Source organism: Podarcis bocagei (genome assembly GCF_964188305.1).
Source record: "Podarcis bocagei genome assembly, chromosome: 2".
NCBI classification, from domain to species: Eukaryota; Metazoa; Chordata; class Lepidosauria; order Squamata; family Lacertidae; genus Podarcis; species Podarcis bocagei.
In genome coordinates, this window is record NC_138126.1 from 11,670,535 (window position 1) to 11,691,292 (window position 20,758).

The 20,758-nt window shown below is 48.0% G+C and overlaps 1 protein-coding gene and 1 long non-coding RNA gene across 3 annotated transcripts in view; one reads left to right on the forward strand and one right to left on the reverse strand.

Moving 5' to 3' along the window:
- LOC308581354 overlaps nt 1–20,758 on the forward strand; it is a 106,709-nt gene that overhangs the window by 38,160 nt on the left and 47,791 nt on the right. The window lies entirely within an intron of this gene.
- LOC308580754 (uncharacterized protein) lies at nt 817–17,390 on the reverse strand. Of its 2 annotated transcripts, none has more exons than XM_081182891.1 (6): nt 17,210–17,390; nt 9,544–10,017; nt 7,886–8,009; nt 5,972–6,550; nt 2,850–2,930; nt 817–2,417 (listed from the first exon to the last, which is right to left on the reverse strand). In XM_081182891.1, the coding sequence occupies exons 2-6, from the start codon at nt 9,835–9,837 to the stop codon at nt 1,945–1,947; spliced, it is 1,551 nt and encodes a 516-aa protein (XP_081039017.1). In that variant the 5' UTR covers nt 9,838–10,017; nt 17,210–17,390; the 3' UTR covers nt 817–1,944. The 2 variants fall into 2 exon arrangements, with proteins under 2 accessions (XP_081039017.1, XP_081039016.1); XM_081182890.1 differs by having other exon boundaries at nt 9,544–10,078.

The following is a 20,758-nucleotide window of genomic DNA, read 5'->3' on the forward strand; positions in this document are numbered from 1 at the left end:
GGGATTTCAGTTGAGCATTATGAGAAACCTAGATTCTACACAGACTGCTCTTTTATCACAGGGGCTTTCTGCAACCTGACACATTCTACGTGCTTTCTGCAGCCTGCCAATAATAGTGCAATTGGCATGGATTTATACTGGACTGTCCACACATCATCCTTTATCAGTTTGTTCTGCAGCGCTTCCCCAACCTTCCCACAGTATTGCATCTACATTTTAAGAACATAAGAAGTGGATCAGGCCAGGGAGCTGTCTAGTACAGTGGGAAGTCAATAAACAAAACAAAATAATAATAATAATAATAATAATAATAATAATAATAATAATAATAATAATAAATTTATTTATACCCCGCCCATCTGGCTGGGTTTCCCCAGCCACTCTGGGTGGCTCTCAGCAGAATATTGATAATAATAAAAAAAGCGATAAACCATCAAACATTAAAAACCTCCCTAAACAGGGCTGCGTTCAGATGTCTTCTAAAAGTCAGATAGTTGTTTATTATTAAGCGGGACCTGAGTGGATCAGTACTTTCCAGCAACTGGTATTCAGAAGTGTATGTTGCCTCTTAACTGTTGAGGCAGAGCATAGCCTTTGTGGCCAGTAGCCATGGCTTTGTTTAGCCCCCTTTCAAAGCCAGTTGCCATTGTCCCTTGTGGCCCCCTGCCCATTCCACTGTCTCTGTTCATGCCATCTCTCCACGCGGAGACTGGACACCGGGGCATAAATTTCCCCAGCGTGTTATTTTCCCACAGAAAATTCCTCCGCTTCTTTCCCTTCTTTCCCCTGCTCAGTATGCAAGGAGTTGTAGGCCAGTCGCTCTCTCTCAGCCTAGCCTACCGGACAGGGTTGTTGAGTGGAAAATATGTAGAGGAACAGTGGGACATAAGTTTAATCCTTCAATGAAAGCCCCTCAGAGTTCATTTTACACTCCTAAGTGGTTCTTCGTAGTAGCGGTGGCAGCTGCCCCACATACATGTCAGGTGTGGGGCAGGCAGCCATTGTTTATGAGGAATGAACTTCCTGGCCCAAATTTAGCCAATAGGGCCAGAGGTTCCCGATCCCTGCTGTAAATAAACCAGTGCCCCTTAACCCCAAATGTGCATGTGGACAGACTTCAGCTCTTCCCATTCTTGAAGCCACTTTTTCTACTATATGGCTTCAGGCCTATAAATTTGGCTCGGCCCAATCTGGTTGCCAAGGAACATCGATGAAGTTTGAGTTCTGAAAAAAACACACACCCAAGGATTTCCCCACCAGAAACAGCAGCCAACTGGTTCACTTTTTGCCTTCTTTCTTTTTTAACTTGATGCCGGGGCTCGAAGTTTATTAAAAAAGAAAGAAAATACCGTATTTTTTGCACCATAACACTCACTTTTTTCCTCCTAGAAAGTAAGGGGAAATGTCTGTGCGTGTTATGGAGCAAATGCCTGCGGGTGGCGGAGGGGATCTGCTGCAGTCGTGAGCAGAGGATCCATGGTTCCCCTTCCTTCCTTCCTCCATGGTTACAAAGCATGGATCCACATGGATCCTCAGGATTTTTGCATTGGGCTACTCCAAACTCACTGTCAGATCACATGTCTGTGGCCACAGCATGAACCACAAAAATCATATATCCACTATTTCGTTTAGAATATATTTTTTTCTTGTTTTCCTCCTCTAAAAACTACGTGCGTGTTATGGTCTGGTGTGTGTTATAGAGCGAAAAATACGGTGCTTTATTTTTAAAAATAGGGTTTTTGTTAGCTTTCGGCAATGGCAGAACAAACGGCTGTTAGGACGAAGCCTTCAGTTTGTTGACAGCGCTCTCTTTTTAACCCTAATGGGAAAGCATGGGGTGTGTGTGGAAGAGAAAACAACTCCCAAGAAATTAACCGAATTAAAGAATGAAACACGGCAAGCAGACAACCGCAAGCTCTTGTAGGGGATTGCAAAAGGCGAGAGTCAAGGGCTGTAGTTCTGAGGCCTCCTCCTGGCACGGGCCCTGGGTGTCAACGGCCGCCTGGGGACGCCCAGGCGGGAGGAAGAAGGGCCTGCAGGCCGGTGGCTGGATTGGGCCGTCCGTGGCGGCCATGCTTGGCGTGAGGGGGCAGTGGACACGGCCGCTGGAGTGGACGACTGCCGCTGCCATATGAGCAGCTCCAGAAGTTCTGTCTGCCGTTGCATGATGGCAATGATCTGCTCCGTGCCCACCCTGTCCTTCTCGCGGTCCTCCAGGTCTGCTTTGGCGTAGCCGTCGAGGGCGGAAAGGATCCTGTCAGTAGCCGCCTGCATCCGCAGGTCCGCTGCCATCGCCAGCTCCGCGGCCAAATCGTTCCTGGTCTTCTTGTGCCGGTTCCGGATGTTGGCGAGGCGTTCGGCGGCCGAGAGGCCCGTCGGCCCAGGCAAGGGGCTGTGGCAAGGGGTCGGGTGCACGTCTGGGAGCAATTTGGGAAGCGGGGAGGGGGAGAAACACAAAAGCAGAGTGAGGGCATTTTGAAAGGCTGAAAGGGATTCTGGGAAGGGGACGGTCAAGCTTATGAGCATCGCTTGAAGGAGCTGGGATGGGGAGCCTGTGGTCCTCCCAGATGTTGCGCCAACTCACATCACCCTCAGAGGCCAGGGATGATGGGAGTTGTAGTCCAACAACACCTGGAAGGCTACAGCTTCCCCGACCCTGTTAATATTAAACCCACTCTCTGGATGTGGATCTTTAATGTAGTCAACATGCCAACTTCTTGGAAAAGACCAGGCAACCTCTAAGGTTCCATCCAACTCCGTGAGGTTCTGCAGAATTTATTCAGCACTCTGAATCCATTCATTAAACATCACCATTCGGCATACGAAATTCATTCCACATTCCCTCTTACCTGCTGTGGAGCCAGTGGTGGCTGGGCTGCCAGGGAGACTGGGCGGGGCAGGTGGCAAGGGGTTGAGCAAATGATCGGCTTCTAAAAAACAAAGGGAAGGGCATTAAATATAATTTTGCATCGCAATATACCGCCTCTTTCCACCCGAAGCAACTCAGACCTTGCGTTCACCATCAGAGGCTCTGTGTGTTCCCCCGCCACTGAGGGAGGTGTGGAACGTGTTGACATGGGAACGGCCTTTTCAGTGGTGGCACCTCGTTTGTGGAATGCTCTCCCCACGGAAGCTCACCTGGCACCACAGCTGTCTGTTTTTAGTCACCAGACAAAGGTATTCTTATTTCCCCCATCAGGTATGTCAGCGGCCTTTGTTCCGCTCATCCTTTAAGCGGCGTGGGTAGGACTTATTCCTTTTAAGCATTTTGTCAGATGACAATCTTAGCTTTTGTTTATTGCCGTTTTTATATCTGATTATAATGCTTTTGTTATTTTATTTTTTAACGGTGTGAGTCGCTTTGAGGCAATGCTGGGGCTGCTGATAGCCTTAGCAAAGGCCACTGACAGCAGTAAATCACACCAAACAAGTTGGAATTAACTCTTTATTAGAAAAAACAGGAGTGTCAGCAGCAACTGATCTCTGGCAGGTGTTGCCCCATTAAGCAGTTGCTGAGATTGAAGGTCCCTGCCTCCTCTCCTCTCCAGAGTTTCCCCCAAGCAATCTGAGACTATGCCTGCGTGAAACTTACCTCTCCCTCTGCCCTTTTCATGCCTCTCCTGGTTCTGGGAACTAGAGGGGAGCTTCTTACAGCAGGAGGGGGAGACATCCGTGCCTCTTCACCAGCCTGACCCATCTCTGTCTCTTGGCCTTCCTCCTCTCCTGCTTCAGCTTCTGCCTGATTCTAGACTTCTCTCTGCCACAGACTCTCCCCACTCACTAAGCCCTGTTACCTCTTTGGCTTCCAGCACTGCCTCCTCCCAGTCTTCTCCCTCCAACCCCTCACCACTCCCTGGGCTCTGAGCCTTCTTCCCCTGTGGGTTCCCCGGCCGGTTCCTCCTACCATTCCTCTGCGTCCGGCCAGTCCATGACAGCCGCTAAACTTAGGTGGCTTAAAACAGTGGTGAGCAACTGTTGGGAGGGAGAGATAATTCCCCGAGACAAGCAGCTGCAGAATGCCTGGATTTAATTTTAATATGCCAAACGCAGGATTTAGATGACGGCAACGCTGGGCTAACCAGGTCATGCATGGAGCGCTGGGCCAAACAGCAGGAGGAAGAGCTAGAGGATTTGCTGAGCTTATCGACCTGAAAACTGTGCGTCCTCCCAAATTAGCTCAAGGCTGGGTTTCCCACAGGAGGAGGAAAGTACAAACTGGGAAACTGGCTCATAAGCTAAAATTAAAGCAGAAGCCCAGAAGGAAACCACAAAGAAGACTTCAGAGATAAGGATATAAGAAGAGTCAATGGCCCACCCAGTTCATCATCCTTCTCTTAACATGGCTGACAAGATGAGGAGTCCAGAAGAAGTACCTGTTTGCAGCAGTGCACACTCTCCCCTTCTGCAGTTTCTGGCAACTGGTATTCGGAGACGCACTGCCTCCGACAGTGGTGGCAGAACACAACCATCAGGGGTAGCAGGCAGCCTTATTCTCCTTCATGAGTTTGTCTCTTAAAGCCATCCAAGATGGCGGCCATTGCTGCCTCTCGTGGGAGCAAATTCCACAGTTTAACTGTAAAGTGGGATGATACCCAGCTCTACCTCTCTTAAATCAGAACCAGTGAAGGCCGTGAATGTCCTGTGTGAGTGTCTGGAGGCAGTTGGAGGATGGATGGGGGCTAACAGATTGAGGCTGAATCCTGACACGACAGGGGTACTGTTTTTAGAGGACAGGGGACAGGCAGGTGTGGGAGACTCCCTGGTCCTAAATGGGGAAACTCTGCCCCTGAAGGACCAGGTGAGCAGCCTGGGAGTCATTTTGGACTCACAGTTGTCCATGGAGGCGCAGGTCAATTCTGTGTCCAGGGCAGCTGTTTACCAGCTCCATCTGGTACGCAGGCTGAGACCCTACCTGCCCGCGGACTGTCTCACCAGAGTGGTGCATGCTCTGGTTATCTCCCCTTTGGACTACTACAATGAGTTCTACGTGGGGCAACCTTTGGAGGTCACCCGGAAACTGCAACTAATCCAGAATGCGGCAGCTAGACTGGTGACTGGGGGCGGCCACCAAGACCATAGAACACCGGTCCTGAAAGACCTACATTGGCTCCCAGTACGTTTCCGAGCACAATTCAAAGTGTTGGTGCTGACCTTTAAAGCCCTAAACAGCCTCGGCCCAGTATACCTGAAGGAGCGTCTCCACTCCCATTGCTCAGCCCGGACACTGAGGTCCAGCTCCAAGGGCCTTCTGGCAGTTCCCTCACTGCAAGAAGTGAGGTTACAGGGAACCAGGCAGAGGGCCTTCTCGGTGGTGGCACCCGTCCTGTGGAAAACCCTCCAATCAGATGTCAAGGAAATAAAAAGCTATCTGACTTTTAGAAGACATCTGAAGGCAGCCCTATTTTTAGAGTAGAAGAGGAAGAGTTTGGATTTGATACCCCGCTTTATCACTACCCGAAGGTGTCTCAAAGCGGCTAACAATCTCCTTTCCCTTCCTCCCCCACAACAAACACTCTGTGAGGTGAGTGGGGCTGAGACACTTCAGAATAGTGTGACTAGCCCAAGGTCACCCAGCAGCTGCATGTGGAGGAGTGGAGATGTGAACCCGTTTTTAATGTTTGATGTTTTGTTGTGTTTTTAATATTCTGTTGGGAGCAGCCCAGAGTGGCTGGGGAAACCCAGCCAGATGGGCGGGGTATAAATAATATATTATTATCATTGTTATTTAAAGAAGGACTTTCTTCTGTCTCTCCTGAGCACCCCAAGCATTCTGCTTCACTGGATGTTTCCCTCTGGGTTCCCATGTGACAAGAGAGGGAGAAAACACTTTCTCCACACACTTCTATCGTGTCACCACATTGCGCACCCAATTATTCCTCTTTGTGCAGAGAGAGGGAGGGAGGAGGGGACAGAAGGAAAGTTAATCTGACCTCTCGTCTTCATAAATAACCACAAAAAAGGGGGCACTTACCCGCGACCGGCCGAGGGGTGCTTATCGGCTCCTCAGAGTTGTCCTCTGTTTTGCACACCACGGTGGTGGAGTCCACCGAATCGACGAGTTCGATGGAGAACTGGGCAGAGGGGTCAAAGAAGTCCTGGGGCTCATGGTAGTCCTCAGACTCGTGGGGGCCCCCCTCCTCCAGGCCACACGGGGGACCATCATCTCCCCCCGACTCCTCCTGGTGTCCGTAACTCTGGGCCTGCCCCGCGGGTTGGGGCGCTCCCGAATCCAGAATCTGCTCCAGCTGGTCGTAAAAGGGGCAGGTGAGGCGCCCTGTCCCCGAGCAGTTGTTCTCTCTGACCTTCTTGTAGTCCCGGCGCATCGTCTTGGTCTTGGTGCGGCACTCCTGGGCTGTCCGGTCGTGGCCCCTCTTGGCCATCTCGTTGGCAATGACCTGGAAGGTGTCCATGTTCCGGTGACTGCTCTGAAGGACCTGCTGGATCCTCTGCTCACCCCAAATATCCAGGAGATCAATCACCTCGGCGTACGACCAGTTGGTGCCACGGCGACTCATCTTCGGGAAATGTGGCATCGGCAGGGCAGAGCCAGCTGTGGCCAACAGGGAAGTGGGAGAGGGTGAACCTCTGCTCTTTTTTTTTAGTTCAGCTAAGGCGGAGGGGGGACGCGGGTGGCGCTGTGGGTTAAACCACAGAGCCTAGGGCTTGCCGATCAGAAGGTCGGCGGTTCAAATCCCCACGACGGAGTGAGCTCCCGTTGCCCGGTCCCTGCTCCTGCCAACCTAGCAGTTCAAAAGCACGTCAAAGTGCAAGTAGATAAATAGGTACCGCTCCGGCGGGAAGCTAAACAACATTTCTGTGTGCTGCTCTGGTTCGCCAGAAGCGGCTTAGTCATGCTGGTGACATGACCCGGAAGCTGTACGCCGGCTCCCTCGGCCAGTAAAGCGAGATGAGCGCCGCAACCCCAGAGTCGTCCGCGACTGGACCTAATGGTCAGGGGTCCCTTTACCTTTAAGGCAGAGGGAGGTCCAACTTTCTATACCAAGTGGGCTATAAGAGTACCTTGACACGGAACTACCTTGTTGCTCATTGTGGCAGGGAGCCGAGGCCAAAATGTGAGCTCCCCACCACAGCCCTCGTGCTGCCTTCACAAAGCCGGATAAACTGAGAAAGCGCTAGCTAGGCTTTGGGAAGGAGACAAGAGGACTCTAGGACCCTGTCAGAGCCCTCACACCGCCTTCCCAAGCCCAGTGCTTTGCTTACCTGACTTTGGCAAGGTAGCCTGAGGGCTTCAAATGTTGCCGAGGGCCGCCAAATGAGGCCTCAAGGGCCACATGTTGGACCACCTTGATCTAAGGCAGAGTTGCAGAGGCTCAAGCCCAGAGTCCAAAAGTGGCCCTGCAGACATGTTGACCTGGCCCTCAGGAGCCTCCCTAAGCCACCCCCCTCTTCCCAGACCATCTTGCTCTGTGCCCTCTTAGGAGTCATTCTGCACGGATCAAATGTCGCCTTGGAGCGAGATCATTCTTTTTTGCTTCACCGGATGGAGAGAACGGCGTGTGTAGAGAAAGGGAATTCTTTTTTAGGGGGTGTTCCTTGCTGGAATGTAAGTCTACATTACAAAGGTTAAGAGTTACAGCGCTCTGTGTTTTCTTCAGCTCAGAAATTTGCACATGTACTGCAAATACAAAGCTGCACACAGTTCTCCACCCGCCCCCTGCAAACATGCAAAAACTGCTCCCTCGCCTGCCGGTGGTCCTGTTTCCCTGCCCTGCAGATAGATGTGCCCCTCCCCCTCCCCACCAAAGCTGCAATCAGGCAAAGCAGTAATGGTGGTGACCGACAGAGGTTTTTAGGACGCAAAATTCAGCACGCAGAATACACGCATGCCCCCGGCTGGTGTCTCGGGGGCAGAATGAGCCCTTACCGAATGAACTGGCTTCCCTCTCCAGCCTCTGCTTGGCCGCCCTGCGGAGATACCGCCGTCTGTCCAGCAAGGTGTGGTCGGCCTCCGGGGAATGGACGTCCATCTCGTCAAAAAGGACCGGCACCTGGGAACAAAGGCAGAGGGCTGTTGGTTCACACATGCTACGTGTTCATTTATCTACTACAGTGGGTGAGGAACCCCAGACGTTTTGGTTCCCGAACGCCACAAACCCAGAAGTGAGTGTTCTGGTTTGCAAACATTCTTTGGAACCCGAATGTCTGACAGGGCTTCCAATTGGCTGCAAGAGCTTCCTGCAGCCATTCGGAAGACGCGCTTTGGTTTCCAATTGTTTTGGAAGTCAAACGGACTTTTGGAACGGATTCCGTTCGACTTCCAAGGTACCACTGTATATTAAATTTAAGAAATTCAATAAATACAACAGTAAAAACATCTATGAATGCTGGTTAGTAAAAAGAAATTGACATTGCAAAGGCCTATGGAGAAATCTCTGAAACAACAATGGGATATCAGCTCCGTCCAAGGCATGATGGAGAACAGCAACAACTGGGAAAAGATAGACATAACATCTTGCAAGGACAGGAAGAAACACCACAGACGGAATAATTGCCACACGCAGGAGGAACAAGGATATAGTTTGAGTGCCTCAATTGTAGTTCTATAAATAATTTAATGTGTCAACACAAATAGAAGTCATTAATATTGCAGTTGTTGTATAAGGGATTATTTTTTTGACCAAAATGTAATTGAAATTAGTAAGATTTTGGAACGCAGAAATGAAGAAAATCAAACCATCATCAAACCATCAATTCTAGAATGTGGGTGGGTGGGGACCTAAATTATGTAACTTGGTATTTGAACAATTGGTATTAGTACAGTCATACCTTGGAAGTCAAACGGAATCCATTCCGGAAGTCCGTTCAACTTCCAAAACCTTCAGAAGCCAAAGCACGGCTTCTGATTGGCTGCAGGAAGTCCCTGCAGAAAATCGGAAGCCGTGGAAGCCCCGTCGGACATTCAGCTTCCAAAAATAGTTCGCAAACCGGAACAGTCACTTCTGGGTTTGCGGCGTTCGGGAACCAAAATGTTCGAGAACTAAGCTGTTTGAAAACCAAAGTACGACATAATTTGGTATTGTTATAATGAGGCTATTAATGGATTATAACTGAAAACTAATAAAACCAAGGTAGGACTTATAATTTGGTATTGTTATGAGGCTATTATTGGATTATAACTGAAAACTAATAAAAATTAGTATTAAAAAAAAAAAAAAAACAAAGGCTTGTTTGAACGACACAGGCAACGTCTAAAAGCAGGAACGATTCCTGCTGTGCATCTACCCATAGTGTCAACGTTTTCCTTTTTTTAAGGGAAATTCCCTTATTCCGAATAGGATTCCTCGCAAGAAAAGGGAAAAGTTGACAGCTATGCATCTACCAGCAGGGAGTTCCACAGGCCACAGCCTGTCATACTACATAGTAAAGGGCAACCAAACCTCAGGAACCACAATAAGTCTCCCGGGTGGCCCTTAAGGCATTTCTGGTCCAGGTCGGTCAGGGTTCTGTAAATCAGCAGAATCAGCCGACCTGCTCACAGGTGGGCAAGCACTCTGGTTTGATCCCCGGCTCCCTGCTTTTTACCTGCTGCTCCCATCTCCTTGCTCCTCGTTGCCTCAGGATGAGCTCCTCTGGCTGCTGAGGGGGCCTCCATCCCGAATGAGGCGACTGGATGAGTCTCAGGCGCTCCTGGCCGTGGGCTTCCCAGCACCGAGGCACCTCTTCGTCCATCTCCTGCTTGACCTGCTCCGGCCCTGGCCATCCCAAAATGTCCCTCAGGCTCCCGGCCCGGATAACGCAAGGCCCTTTCGCCGCTCCATCTTCCTCTTCCTCATCCTCCTCTTCCATTTTTATCTGCAGCACTTGGTCTCCCGCCATCTGGAGGTTGGCTGCCGCTGCCCGCTCGGCAGCTATTTTGTCCTTTCCAGCTTTGTGCCAACGTTGGCCTGCACCGGGTGTTGCTCACAGACCTCCCTCTTTTGCTGCGAGCGTTGGGCAAACGGCGCCAGTTCCTCAAACGGATCTCCCAGGGTCCTTTTTTTCCGTTTCCCGATCGTGCTACAAATTATTTAGGGCATTTAGACGTACAGATGTCAGCATCACACACAAGGTTTTGCTCCTGCAGGGAAGACATACAGAAAACAGAAGGATGTAGAGAGAGAGAGAGAGAAAAAAAGAAACCCAAAAAAATTAACCTACTAAACTGATATTCCATGTCTGGGGTGGGAAATTTCTTTCATTTCGAGGGCCTTATATGCAAATTTTACTTTTGTTCAGTAGGCCAGTTTCTGCTCAAAGCTCTATAACCACATGATGGAATGATGGAAACAGAATATTATTATTTTTAGCAGGGCAGCTGACAAAGGAGAAATGTGAAACTTTTCGCCATGTAAATTAAAATACAGTGGTACCTCGGGTTAAGTACTTAATTCCTTCTGGAGGTCTGTACTTAACCTGAAACTGTTCTTAACCTGAAGCACCACTTTAGCTAATGGGGCCTCCCGCTGCTGCCGCGCGGCCGGAGCACAATTTCTGTTCTCATCCTGAAGCAAAGTTCTTAACCTGAAGCAATATTTCTGGGTTAGCGGAGTATGTAACCTGAAGCATATGTAACCCGAGGTACCACTGTACTCTGTTTTGTCAGCGCGTGTGCATTATTTTTGTGATTAACCAAATCCTAAAAGGGAGTCAAAAAGAACTTGTGTGAAGCTTGATGCTTTTAAAACTAAACACACAAACACACACATTTCTTGTGGCTATGACAAATTAACGACACCGGGTTCAGTGTCCTGTCCTGTTTCCTGGATTTTGTAATATCTTAACCAGTCCATGAAACGCAGGAAGTTTATTCTTTTGCACTGTCTTCCTGTAGGCAGTGCAGCCAGGGCTCTTCAGTGGGGTTGGTGGAGAAATTTGATTCAGTCTGCATTTAAAGGCGATCTTACGCAATTGGCATTTTCTGGGGGGAAAACACGCAAAACAAAACAGCCATCCTTTGAAATCTGCGCTTCTCTAATTTTTGCAATGCAGTCCTTCAGCCATGTAATGTGAACAAAAATGGATAGAGTGAAGTGTGCATTGAAATGTGTATATTGGTGAAAACAAAACAGAATTGTATTAGGAGAATCTGCATACAAAACTGTGCATATTAGGAGTAAGGTAAAGGTACCCCTGCCCGTATGGGCCAGTCGTGTCCGACTCTAGGGTTGTGCGCCCATCTCACTTAAGAGGCCGGGGGCCAGCGCTGTCCGAAGACACTTCCGGGTCACGTGGCCAGCGTGACAAAGCTGCTCTGGCGAGCCAGCGCAGCACACGGAAACGCCGTTTACCTTCCCGCTATAAAGCGGTACCTATTTATCTACTTGCACTTAGGGATGCTTTCGAACTGCTAGGTGGGCAGGAGCTGGGACCGAACGATGGAAGCTCACCCCGCCGCGGGGATTCGAACCGCCGACCATGCGATCGGCAAGCCCTAGGCGCTGAGGTTTTTACCCACAGCGCCACCCACGTCCCAATATTAGGAGTAACTAGCAGTGAAATGTGAATTGATTTTCACAAGGACTTGAAAATATAAATTGCAAGCTGATGTGGAAATGTGGAGAACAGAACTAAATATTGGAAAGCGAGATACTGAAAGAAATTTAATTTAATTTCTATTCATCCCTACTCTTACGTATGTGCCATTAATAGCCTGGATAGCTCAGTTGGGTAGAACGTGGTGCTGATAACACCGAGGTTGCAGGTTCGATACCCGTATGGGACAGCTGCATATTCCTGCATTGCAGGGGGTTGGACTAGATGGCCTTCAAGGGTCCCTTCTAACTCTACGATTCTATGAAAAATATTAACACTCTGCATCCAAGCAACTCAAATTTCCCACTGCAAAATACTTGAATTCCGACGTTGGCATAAGCTAGCGGATTTTTCGCTCTATAAGACGCACTTTCCCCCTCCTAAAAAGTAAGGGGAAATGTGTGTGCATCTTATGGAGCGAATGCAGGCGGGAGGCTCTGCTCAGCGCGCCCTTTAAAGAGCCGCGTGGAGCATGTGTGGAGCTCTTGGGGGCTTTTCCCCGAGGAGGAAAAGTGCTGCGATCCCACTTGCTGTTCTGGCTTCTGGGATTCAGACCCCCCCCCCCCCCCGTTTTCCTCTTCCAAAAACTAGGTGCGTCTTATGGTCTGGTGCATCTTATAGAGTAAAAAATACATGCACTCATTGTGCTATAGGTAGTCAGGGAAAAGAGGGGCCCATAGGGGGCAACTCAGCATGGCTTTAAAAGAGGATTAGATAATTTTGTGGAGGATAAGGCCATCCATGGATATATAGATACAGACACACACACACACACACACACACACACACACACACACATAGATATAGACTCCACAGCACCTGTCATTCATAACACTTAATGCATCTGATGAAGGGGACTGTAAAGGTAAAGAGACCCTGACCATTAGTTCCAGTCGTGACCGACTCTGGGGTTGCGGCGCTCATCTCGCTTTATTGGCCGAGGGAGCTGGCGTACAGCTTCCAGGTCATGTGGCCAGCATGACCAAGCCGTTTCTGGCGAACCAGAGCAGTGCACGGAAACGCCGTTTACCTTCCCGCCACAGCGGTACCTATTTATCTACTTGCACTTTGACGTGCTTTCGAACTGCTAGGTTGGCAGGAGCAGGGACCGAGCAACGGGAGCTCCTCCCGTCGCAGGGATTCGAACTGCTGACCTTCTGATCGGCAAGCCCTATGCTCTGTGGTTTAGACCACAGCACCACCCGCGTCCCAAGGGGAGTGTAGTAGCAGACAAAAACTTAAACCACAACAAATGTGTGCAGTCATTAAGGTTTCATCAGTCTGTCTGTCTTTTGCTATAGGAGACTGGCATACCTACCATGATTGTAATCAATAAAACGAACACCCCTGTCACTTAGAACGTTTCTAGACCCCAAACACACCCCGTCTCAAAATAAACACACAGCTTTTATTTGGCATCATGGGCATAGCCAGAATTTATGTTTTTTTGGGGGGGGCCAGGACACCCACCTGTCACCATTCTCTACCTGTCGGGCTCTGACTATCAGATTCAGAATGAAATGTCTGGACAACTTTTTTAAAAAAAATTGTTTCTTTCGACCACAAGTACTCAGGAAAACCTGTCAAAATCTTTCCACAATTTATGTTTCAAGTATTTTTATTTATTTACTTGATTGGGGGGCAGGGGGACTGCTTTCCTGCCTACGCCCATGTTTAACATCCAAGCTAACTATAGTCCTGGCAGTGAAATTACCTTATCTCCATAGAAAGAGAACAGGGCAGGAAAGAGTCGTGGGGTAGTGACTCTCAGGGCAGGATACTGTCTGCTTAATGGAAGAGACAAACCAGATTGACACTGAACTTGGCAGAACCCACGACCTAGAAGGACGGCCTGGGAACAAGTATATGGGTCTGGTTTTTGTCAGCGTTTTAGTTTTGCAGGGGAAGTTCCAGACCCTCCAACTGCCCCTATTTTCCAGGGACGGTCCTGGATTTACAGAAGTCGCCCCGCTTGCTGATTTGATCCCAGAATATCCCGCTTTTCCTTAGGACGTCCCAATTTTCATCGCAGAAATGTTGGAGGATATGGAGTGCTCACACACACACTTTGAAATGATACACCGAATAAAAGCCGGATTTGGCGCAGGATCATAGCTGTCAACTTTTCCCTTTTCTTGCGAGGAATCCTATTCGGAATAAGGGAATTTCCCTTTAAAAAGGGGAAACGTTGACAGCTATGCGCAGGATCCTTATACAGCATGTTCTTTTGCAGTTCACGATGAACCACAACACAACTGCAGTTAATATATATATATATATATATATATATGTAGGTTTTGGTGTCTTCGGGTGTCTTCCCGTGTAAGAGTTGGGGTGTCTAGGCGACGTTTCGACGAGGTCTCACTCGTCATCTTCAGGCTGGTGCTTTCGGCTTCTTGTTACTGGAACAGAGCAGGATCTCAGTGTTTGAGTTCCTATAAATACTGTTGAGGGGGTGTGGTGCAGAGAAGAAGTTCCCAGGTTATTGTGCCTTTTCTTCTTTTGTTCTTTAATTACTTGGGGGATATCTTGAGTGATATCTTGAGTGGTATTCTGAGTACCACTTAGGTGGGTCATTAAGTGTGGATTAGTTGCTATAGCTTTCGTGTCTTGACCTTTTGAGCTAGTGAAGAGATTTTTCTGAGAAGATGGCTGTACTGCACTTAGTTGTGCTCTGGCTTGGCTTCGTGTATAGGGGCGAGCTGTGGTTTTGTGCCCTGTGCCAGCCAGATCTGTGTAGGGATTGCAGGGGGGTGCAGCATCCGGAGGTGCCACTATGGTTTGGCTACCGGATGGAGTCTGTAATTTATCTGTGGAGAGGGTCTGGGTTTGGGTCTGGTGTGGTTGATAGGTGATGGCGTTCTGTGTGCCTCTGGTCCTGGTGTCGGTTTTTGTGGGGAGGGCTAATTTCCAGATGTCTGGCAGGCGGGACGTGTCGTCACGCTTGTTCATGTTGTGAGGGTGTTTCTCTATCTCGATGGCTTCCATGATTATTCTCTTGTGGTGATGTTCCATGTTAAAGAGCAATTTGGAATCTGCAAAATTAATTTCGTGTCCTGTTTCTTTCATGTGTTGGAAAAGAGAGGAGGTTTTTTCTTCTTTTTTGACGGCATTCTTGTGTTCTGCGATACGTGCATTTATTCGTCTGTTTGTTTGTCCAATGTACGTGGCTGGGCAGACTTTGCAGGGTATTTCATAGACCCCTTGGTTTTCCAACTGGATTTTATCTTTGGGGTTTCTGAGGATATTGGCTATTTTTTGGTTGGTGCAAAAGGCTGTTTTGATATTGTGTTTATGGAGGATTTTGCTGATTTTGTCTGTAGTGCCCTTGATATAAGGAAGGAGGGCCATGCCATTGTTTTCTTCTGTGTCTTGGTTTTTGGGGGGTGTTTCTTTTTGGATTAGCTTCGTAACCCTGTTTTGCTGGTATCCATTGGCGATTAACACATTTGAGAGATTCTGTAACTCAGTTGTCAAGTGGTCTTTGTCAGCCAGGCGTTTGGTTCTGGAGATGAGAGTCTTGGCTACGGAGTTTATTTGTGCAGGGTGGTGGTGTGATTGTGCATGTAAGTAGCGGTTGGTGTGTGTTTTTTTCTGGTAGATAGTGTGTCCTAGGGAGCCATCAGGTTTTTTGTAGATTAGGACGTCAAGGAAGGGAAGTTGGTTGTTGGCTTCTATTTCCATAGTAAATTGTATTTTGGGGTGTAGGCTGTTGAGATGTGTGAGGAAGCTGTCTAGTTTTTCTTTCCCGTGTGGCCAAATTACAAAGGTGTCGTCAACATATCTGAGCCAAAGTTTGGGTTTGTGTTCTGACTTGTCTAAAGCATTGGTTTCAAAGTGTTCCATGTACAAATTTGCGATGACCGGTGAGAGGGGTGATCCCATAGGCGCTCCTTCTATCTGTTTGTATCTTTGTCCATTGTGGATGAAGTACGTGTTGGTTAGGCAGTGGTTGGTCAGGTCCAGGATGTATTTGGGGGGATTGTATTTGTTTTGAATGGCTGTCAAGGCTTCATTAATGGGCACTTGAGTGAAGAGAGATACAACATCGAAGCTCACAAGTAGGTCATCGGGATGTAGGTTTTGCTTCTTTATTGTTTCTATGAACTGGAAGGAGTTAGTAACGTGTGAAGCGATGGATTCTGCATAGGGCTGAAGTTGCTTAGCGAGAAATTTAGCGAGATTTTGTAGAGGTGAGCCTATGGAGCTGACTATTGGTCTGAGTGGTGTTCCTTCTTTGTGTATCTTGGGGAGACCGTAGAGTTTGGGGCATCTGGATGATTTTTCTCTGGGGATGATTCTTAGCTGGATTTCTTCACTGATAGGAGAGGCTTTTATTTTGGATTTGGTGGTTTTTTCCAGATAGGTGGTGGGATCTGTTTTTATAGGTTGGTAGGTAGGGTCTTGCACAGGGCACAAAACCACAGCTCGCCCCTATACACGAAGCCAAGCCAGAGCACAACTAAGTGCAGTACAGCCATCTTCTCAGAAAAATCTCTTCACTAGCTCAAAAGGTCAAGACACGAAAGCTATAGCAACTAATCCACACTTAATGACCCACCTAAGTGGTACTCAGAATACCACTCAAGATATCACTCAAGATATCCCCCAAGTAATTAAAGAACAAAAGAAGAAAAGGCACAATAACCTGGGAACTTCTTCTCTGCACCACACCCCCTCAACAGTATTTATAGGAACTCAAACACTGAGATCCTGCTCTGTTCCAGTAACAAGAAGCCGAAAGCACCAGCCTGAAGATGACGAGTGAGACCTCGTCGAAACGTCGCCTAGACACCCCAACTCTTACACGGGAAGACACCCGAAGACACCAAAACCTACATTCCTGTACCCGTGAAAATCTACGAAAGCATATATATATATATATATATATATATACACACACACAGTGGTACCTCGGGTTAAGTACTTAATTCGTTCCAGAGGTCCGTTCTTAACCTGAAACTGTTCTTAACCTGAAGCATTTTAGCTAATGGGGCCTGCTGCCGGGCCGCCGGAACAAGATTTCTGTTCTTATCCTGAAGCAAAGTTCTTAACCTGAAGCACTATTTCTGGGTTAACCAAGTATGTAACCTGAAGCATATGTAACCCGAGGTACCACTCTCTCTCTGTGTGTGTGTGTGTGTGTGTGTATACCGGTACACACACACACGCACGCGCGCACACACACACACACACACACACATATGCATCTACACATACAGTATAAAAGTTACGGATTCACAGACGTGGGAAGGGTTTTGTGTGAACATTTTGCTCTGGCCTGGGTGGAAAGAGGGAGGGGACGTCACTGCTGGCTGACACCAGCTGTTCTTAACCTCGCTTGCGCCTACAAGCATTCATTACATTCCTTCCTCTTTTTTGCAACTGCAATGAATACCACTCTGCCCCCCTACCCCTCCACCATAATACAGTGGTACCTCGGGTTAAGAACAATTCGTTCTGGAGGTCCGTTCTTAACCTGAAACTGTTCTTAACCTGAAGAACCACTTTAGCTAATGGGGCCTCCTGCTGCTGCCGCAAGTTCTGTCCTCACCCTGAAGCAAAGTTCTTAACCTGGAGCACTATTTCTGGGTTAACGGAGTCTGTAACCTGAAGCGTCTGTAACCCGAGGTACCACTGTAAATGGAAGCTGCATGCAACCCACTTGAGAGCTCACCTCTTCGGGGATCTGGCCCCCTTCCTATGGGGAGCAAGGGCTCGGCTTCCTTCTGCTGCACATGCAGCCGCTGCGAGATTATCGATTATCGCCCCTGGTGCTGCTTGCAAGGATTCAAACAGGCCATCTCCTCCCCCGCCCCCACCAGGAAGCCGCTCTCATGCTTCGCCAGCTGCACAAAACTGGGGGTTGCTGTTTCTCAGGCTTTCTAGGCAAGCGGAGGAGCTCGCTCGGTTTAACCCTACAGCGCCCCTGCGGCAGAAAAAACGGTGCAGAGAGGCCCCACCCGCACTACGCATTTATAGCGCAATAACACCTTGATCGCTCATGAGATGGGGGTTATAACATCTGGAGGGCCGCAGCTTCCCCTCTCCTGCTATCATGCGAATATTAAACCCATTCTCTGGATGTGAATGTTTAATGCAGTCAACAGGCCAGCTTCCTGGAAAAAGAGGGAGATCTCAGCAGGCTTGGGCAGAGACCAAAGTTTGCAGAAAAAATAATAATAATAATAATAGTAACTGGGTGGGCGAGGGAGAATCCTAAGGGGTGTGTATGTGTGAAAATGGCTGTGCATGCTCAGTGTCTGCATAATTTGGACCGTTGGTAGGGAAATGCAATGGAGTATCCTGGAGGAAGGGCATGGCTGGCAAAAACCAGGCACAAGACAAGCGTACACCATAGGCGTAGCCGGGGGCAGGAGGGGCAGCTGTTCCCCCACAAATCAAGTAAATAAATAAAAATACTTACCGTAACTAACTGACCAATTGTGTTGCAGATAACTTGGTTCTGCCTCCCCTTAACATAAAGCTTGCCCCCCAAATAAATCCTGGATACACCCATTGCATTCACTATCGGCACATATTTATTATACATTTTAAATGAAATGAGCAGTGAACAATTGTATTTATTTATTCCTTTATTCTCTATTCCACTTAATCATCAACGTCTCTTAATAAAATTGCAAAAAGGGGAATGATAAAAATTCACCATAAAATCTAACGAGACATGTCTGTGGAAGAAAGGAGGTCTTTGTCATGCGCCTGAAGTTCTGCAGAGAGTATGGCTTATACAATGGTGGAGTCAGAAGGGGACCCTGGGGGTCATCTAGTCTGACCCACTGCAATGCAGGAACCGCAGCTAAAGAGTCCCTGGCAGATGGCCATTCCAAACTCTGCTTAAAAACCTCCAAGGAAAGAAGAGTCCACCACCTTCACCAAAAGCATCCCAAGAACTGTAAAAGTTGTTCAGAGGCTCTCATTCCCCTCACCGAGCTGACAGTTCCCAGAGTGGTTTAATAATAATAAATAATAATAATAATAATAATAATAATAATAATAATAATAATTTATTATTTATACCTCGCCCTCCCTGGCCAGAGCCGGGCTCAGGGCAGCTAACAGCAGTAAAATTACAATAATAATGTTTTAAAAACCAATTTAAAATACAGGTTAAAATATAAATTAAAATGCAGCCTCATTTTAATAGTAGCCCATAGATCAAAACCATAAGGGGAGGGAAACATAAGGGTCAGACCAAACCAAAGGCCAGGTGGAACAGCTCCGTCTTGCAGGCCCTGCGGAAAGATGTCAAAACCCGCAGGGCCCTAGTCTCTTGTGACAGAGCATTCCACCAAGTCGGGGCCAGTACTGAAAAGGCCCTGGCCCTAGTTGAGACCAATCTAACCACCTTGCGACTTGGGACCTCCAAGGTGTTGTCATTTGTGGACCTTAAGGTCCTCTGCGGGGCATACCAGGAGAGGCAGTCCCATAGATATGTGTATCCCTTTCCCAGGGTTCTCTCTGCAAATTGTACCTCTGTGGGGAAAACAGGGGTCATCTCAGCAACTCTCAACACCTTTAAAAAACTACAACTCCCAGAATCATTTGGGGGAAGCTGCTGCAAGTGGTATGTACATCCAAGGGAGACAATGGAGTGTGCCTCTGGAGGTGAAGTTAAACCGCTGGAGAATCTGTCACATTGCATTTCTTAGTACAGAAAGTATTGATCTGATGTGTAGAGATCTTTCCTATTGTAATTAGTTCAAAAGGGTTCTGGAGACTGCGTGAAAGAAACAAGCAGAAGGCTGAGAAGCTGAGTACAGCTGGCTTAAATTGCTCCTGTTATCTCTTTTTGTCAAGGTCATGCTGACTATAATAATAAGGTCAGAAGAGCCTGCGTCTCACGCTTTCTCTTTCTATCACTTTCCCTCCTGGTGTGGTGTTTGGTACATAGATAATGTTAAGGTTTTAGTCTTATTTTAAGTTATTGTAAGTTTAAGTTAAGTCTGTAGACAGTGCCAATCCTGAATGTATTGGATTTGTGACCATTATGCTCATTTGCCTTCTGTAGCAGTAAAGCTCTGCTGGATGAAACACAATTGCCTCTGGCCTATTTTTTTTTTTTGGGGGGGGGGGGAATCTTACAACCTGTTTAAGTTTTTACTCTAACTATACGTTGAGTTCTGCTCTGGATCAATATTGAGTAGAATTCATGACAAAATCACAGCGCCTGCTGTGGCTGCAGGGACTGGTAACTTGTACCTGCTGCCTCCCACAAGATACCAGCCGAGGCTGTTCAGAATGGTGCAACTAATCTGCTGACTGAATGTACAGGTAGCATTTCAGAGATATCAAGGTCTTACAATAAAAGCAATCTGTGATATACTGGACTAAAATATACAGTGGTGCCTCGCAAGACGAAAAGAATCCGTTCTGTGATTCTCTTCGTCTAGCGGTTTTTTCGTCTTGCGAAGCAAGCCCATTGACGGATTAACGGATTAGCGCTATTATCGGCTTATCTGCTGATCGGATCAGCTGATAAGCGGCTTAGCGGCTTAGAAAAAGGGGGGAGGGGGGAAAACCCGCAGGAACTCGCAAGACATTTTCGTCTTGCGAAGCAAGCCCATAGGAGATTCGTTTTGCGAAGCACCTCCAAAACGGACAACTCTTTCGTCTAGCGAGTTTTCCGTCTTGCGAGGCATTCGTCTTGCGGGGCACCACTGTAAATGGAACAGCGCCAACTTTCCCCAAGGATAGCCTACCTACAGGAGGGGAGGGGAACCAGATGCCCTGCAGATACCTCCATGGGTTAGAGTGTGGTGCTGATGATGCCCAGGTTGCAGGTTCGATCCCCGTACGAGACAGCTGCAAATTCCTGCATTGCAGGGGGTTAGACTGGATGACCCTTCCATCTCTACAATTCTGTGATGCTGGACTCCATCTCCCATCATTCCTGACCATTGGCCATGCTGGCTGGGTTCACCCTACATATTTACAGGCCTCTGTGTGGGCTTTGGCTTCTTCCCCCAAAGAATCCTGGGAGCTGCAGTTTGTAAGGGTGGCGAGAGTTGTTAGGAAGCAGAATTGGATACGTGTCGGAAATGCAAAGAAATGCAGGGAACTTTTTTTCATATGCGGTGGACATGTAAAAAGGTTAAAGAATATTGGGAAATGATCTATGAGGAGTTGAAAAATATATGTTTAAAAAAACTTTTCCCAAAAGACCAGAGTCCTTTTTGTTAGGAAAAATTTAGACTGAAGTCCCTTA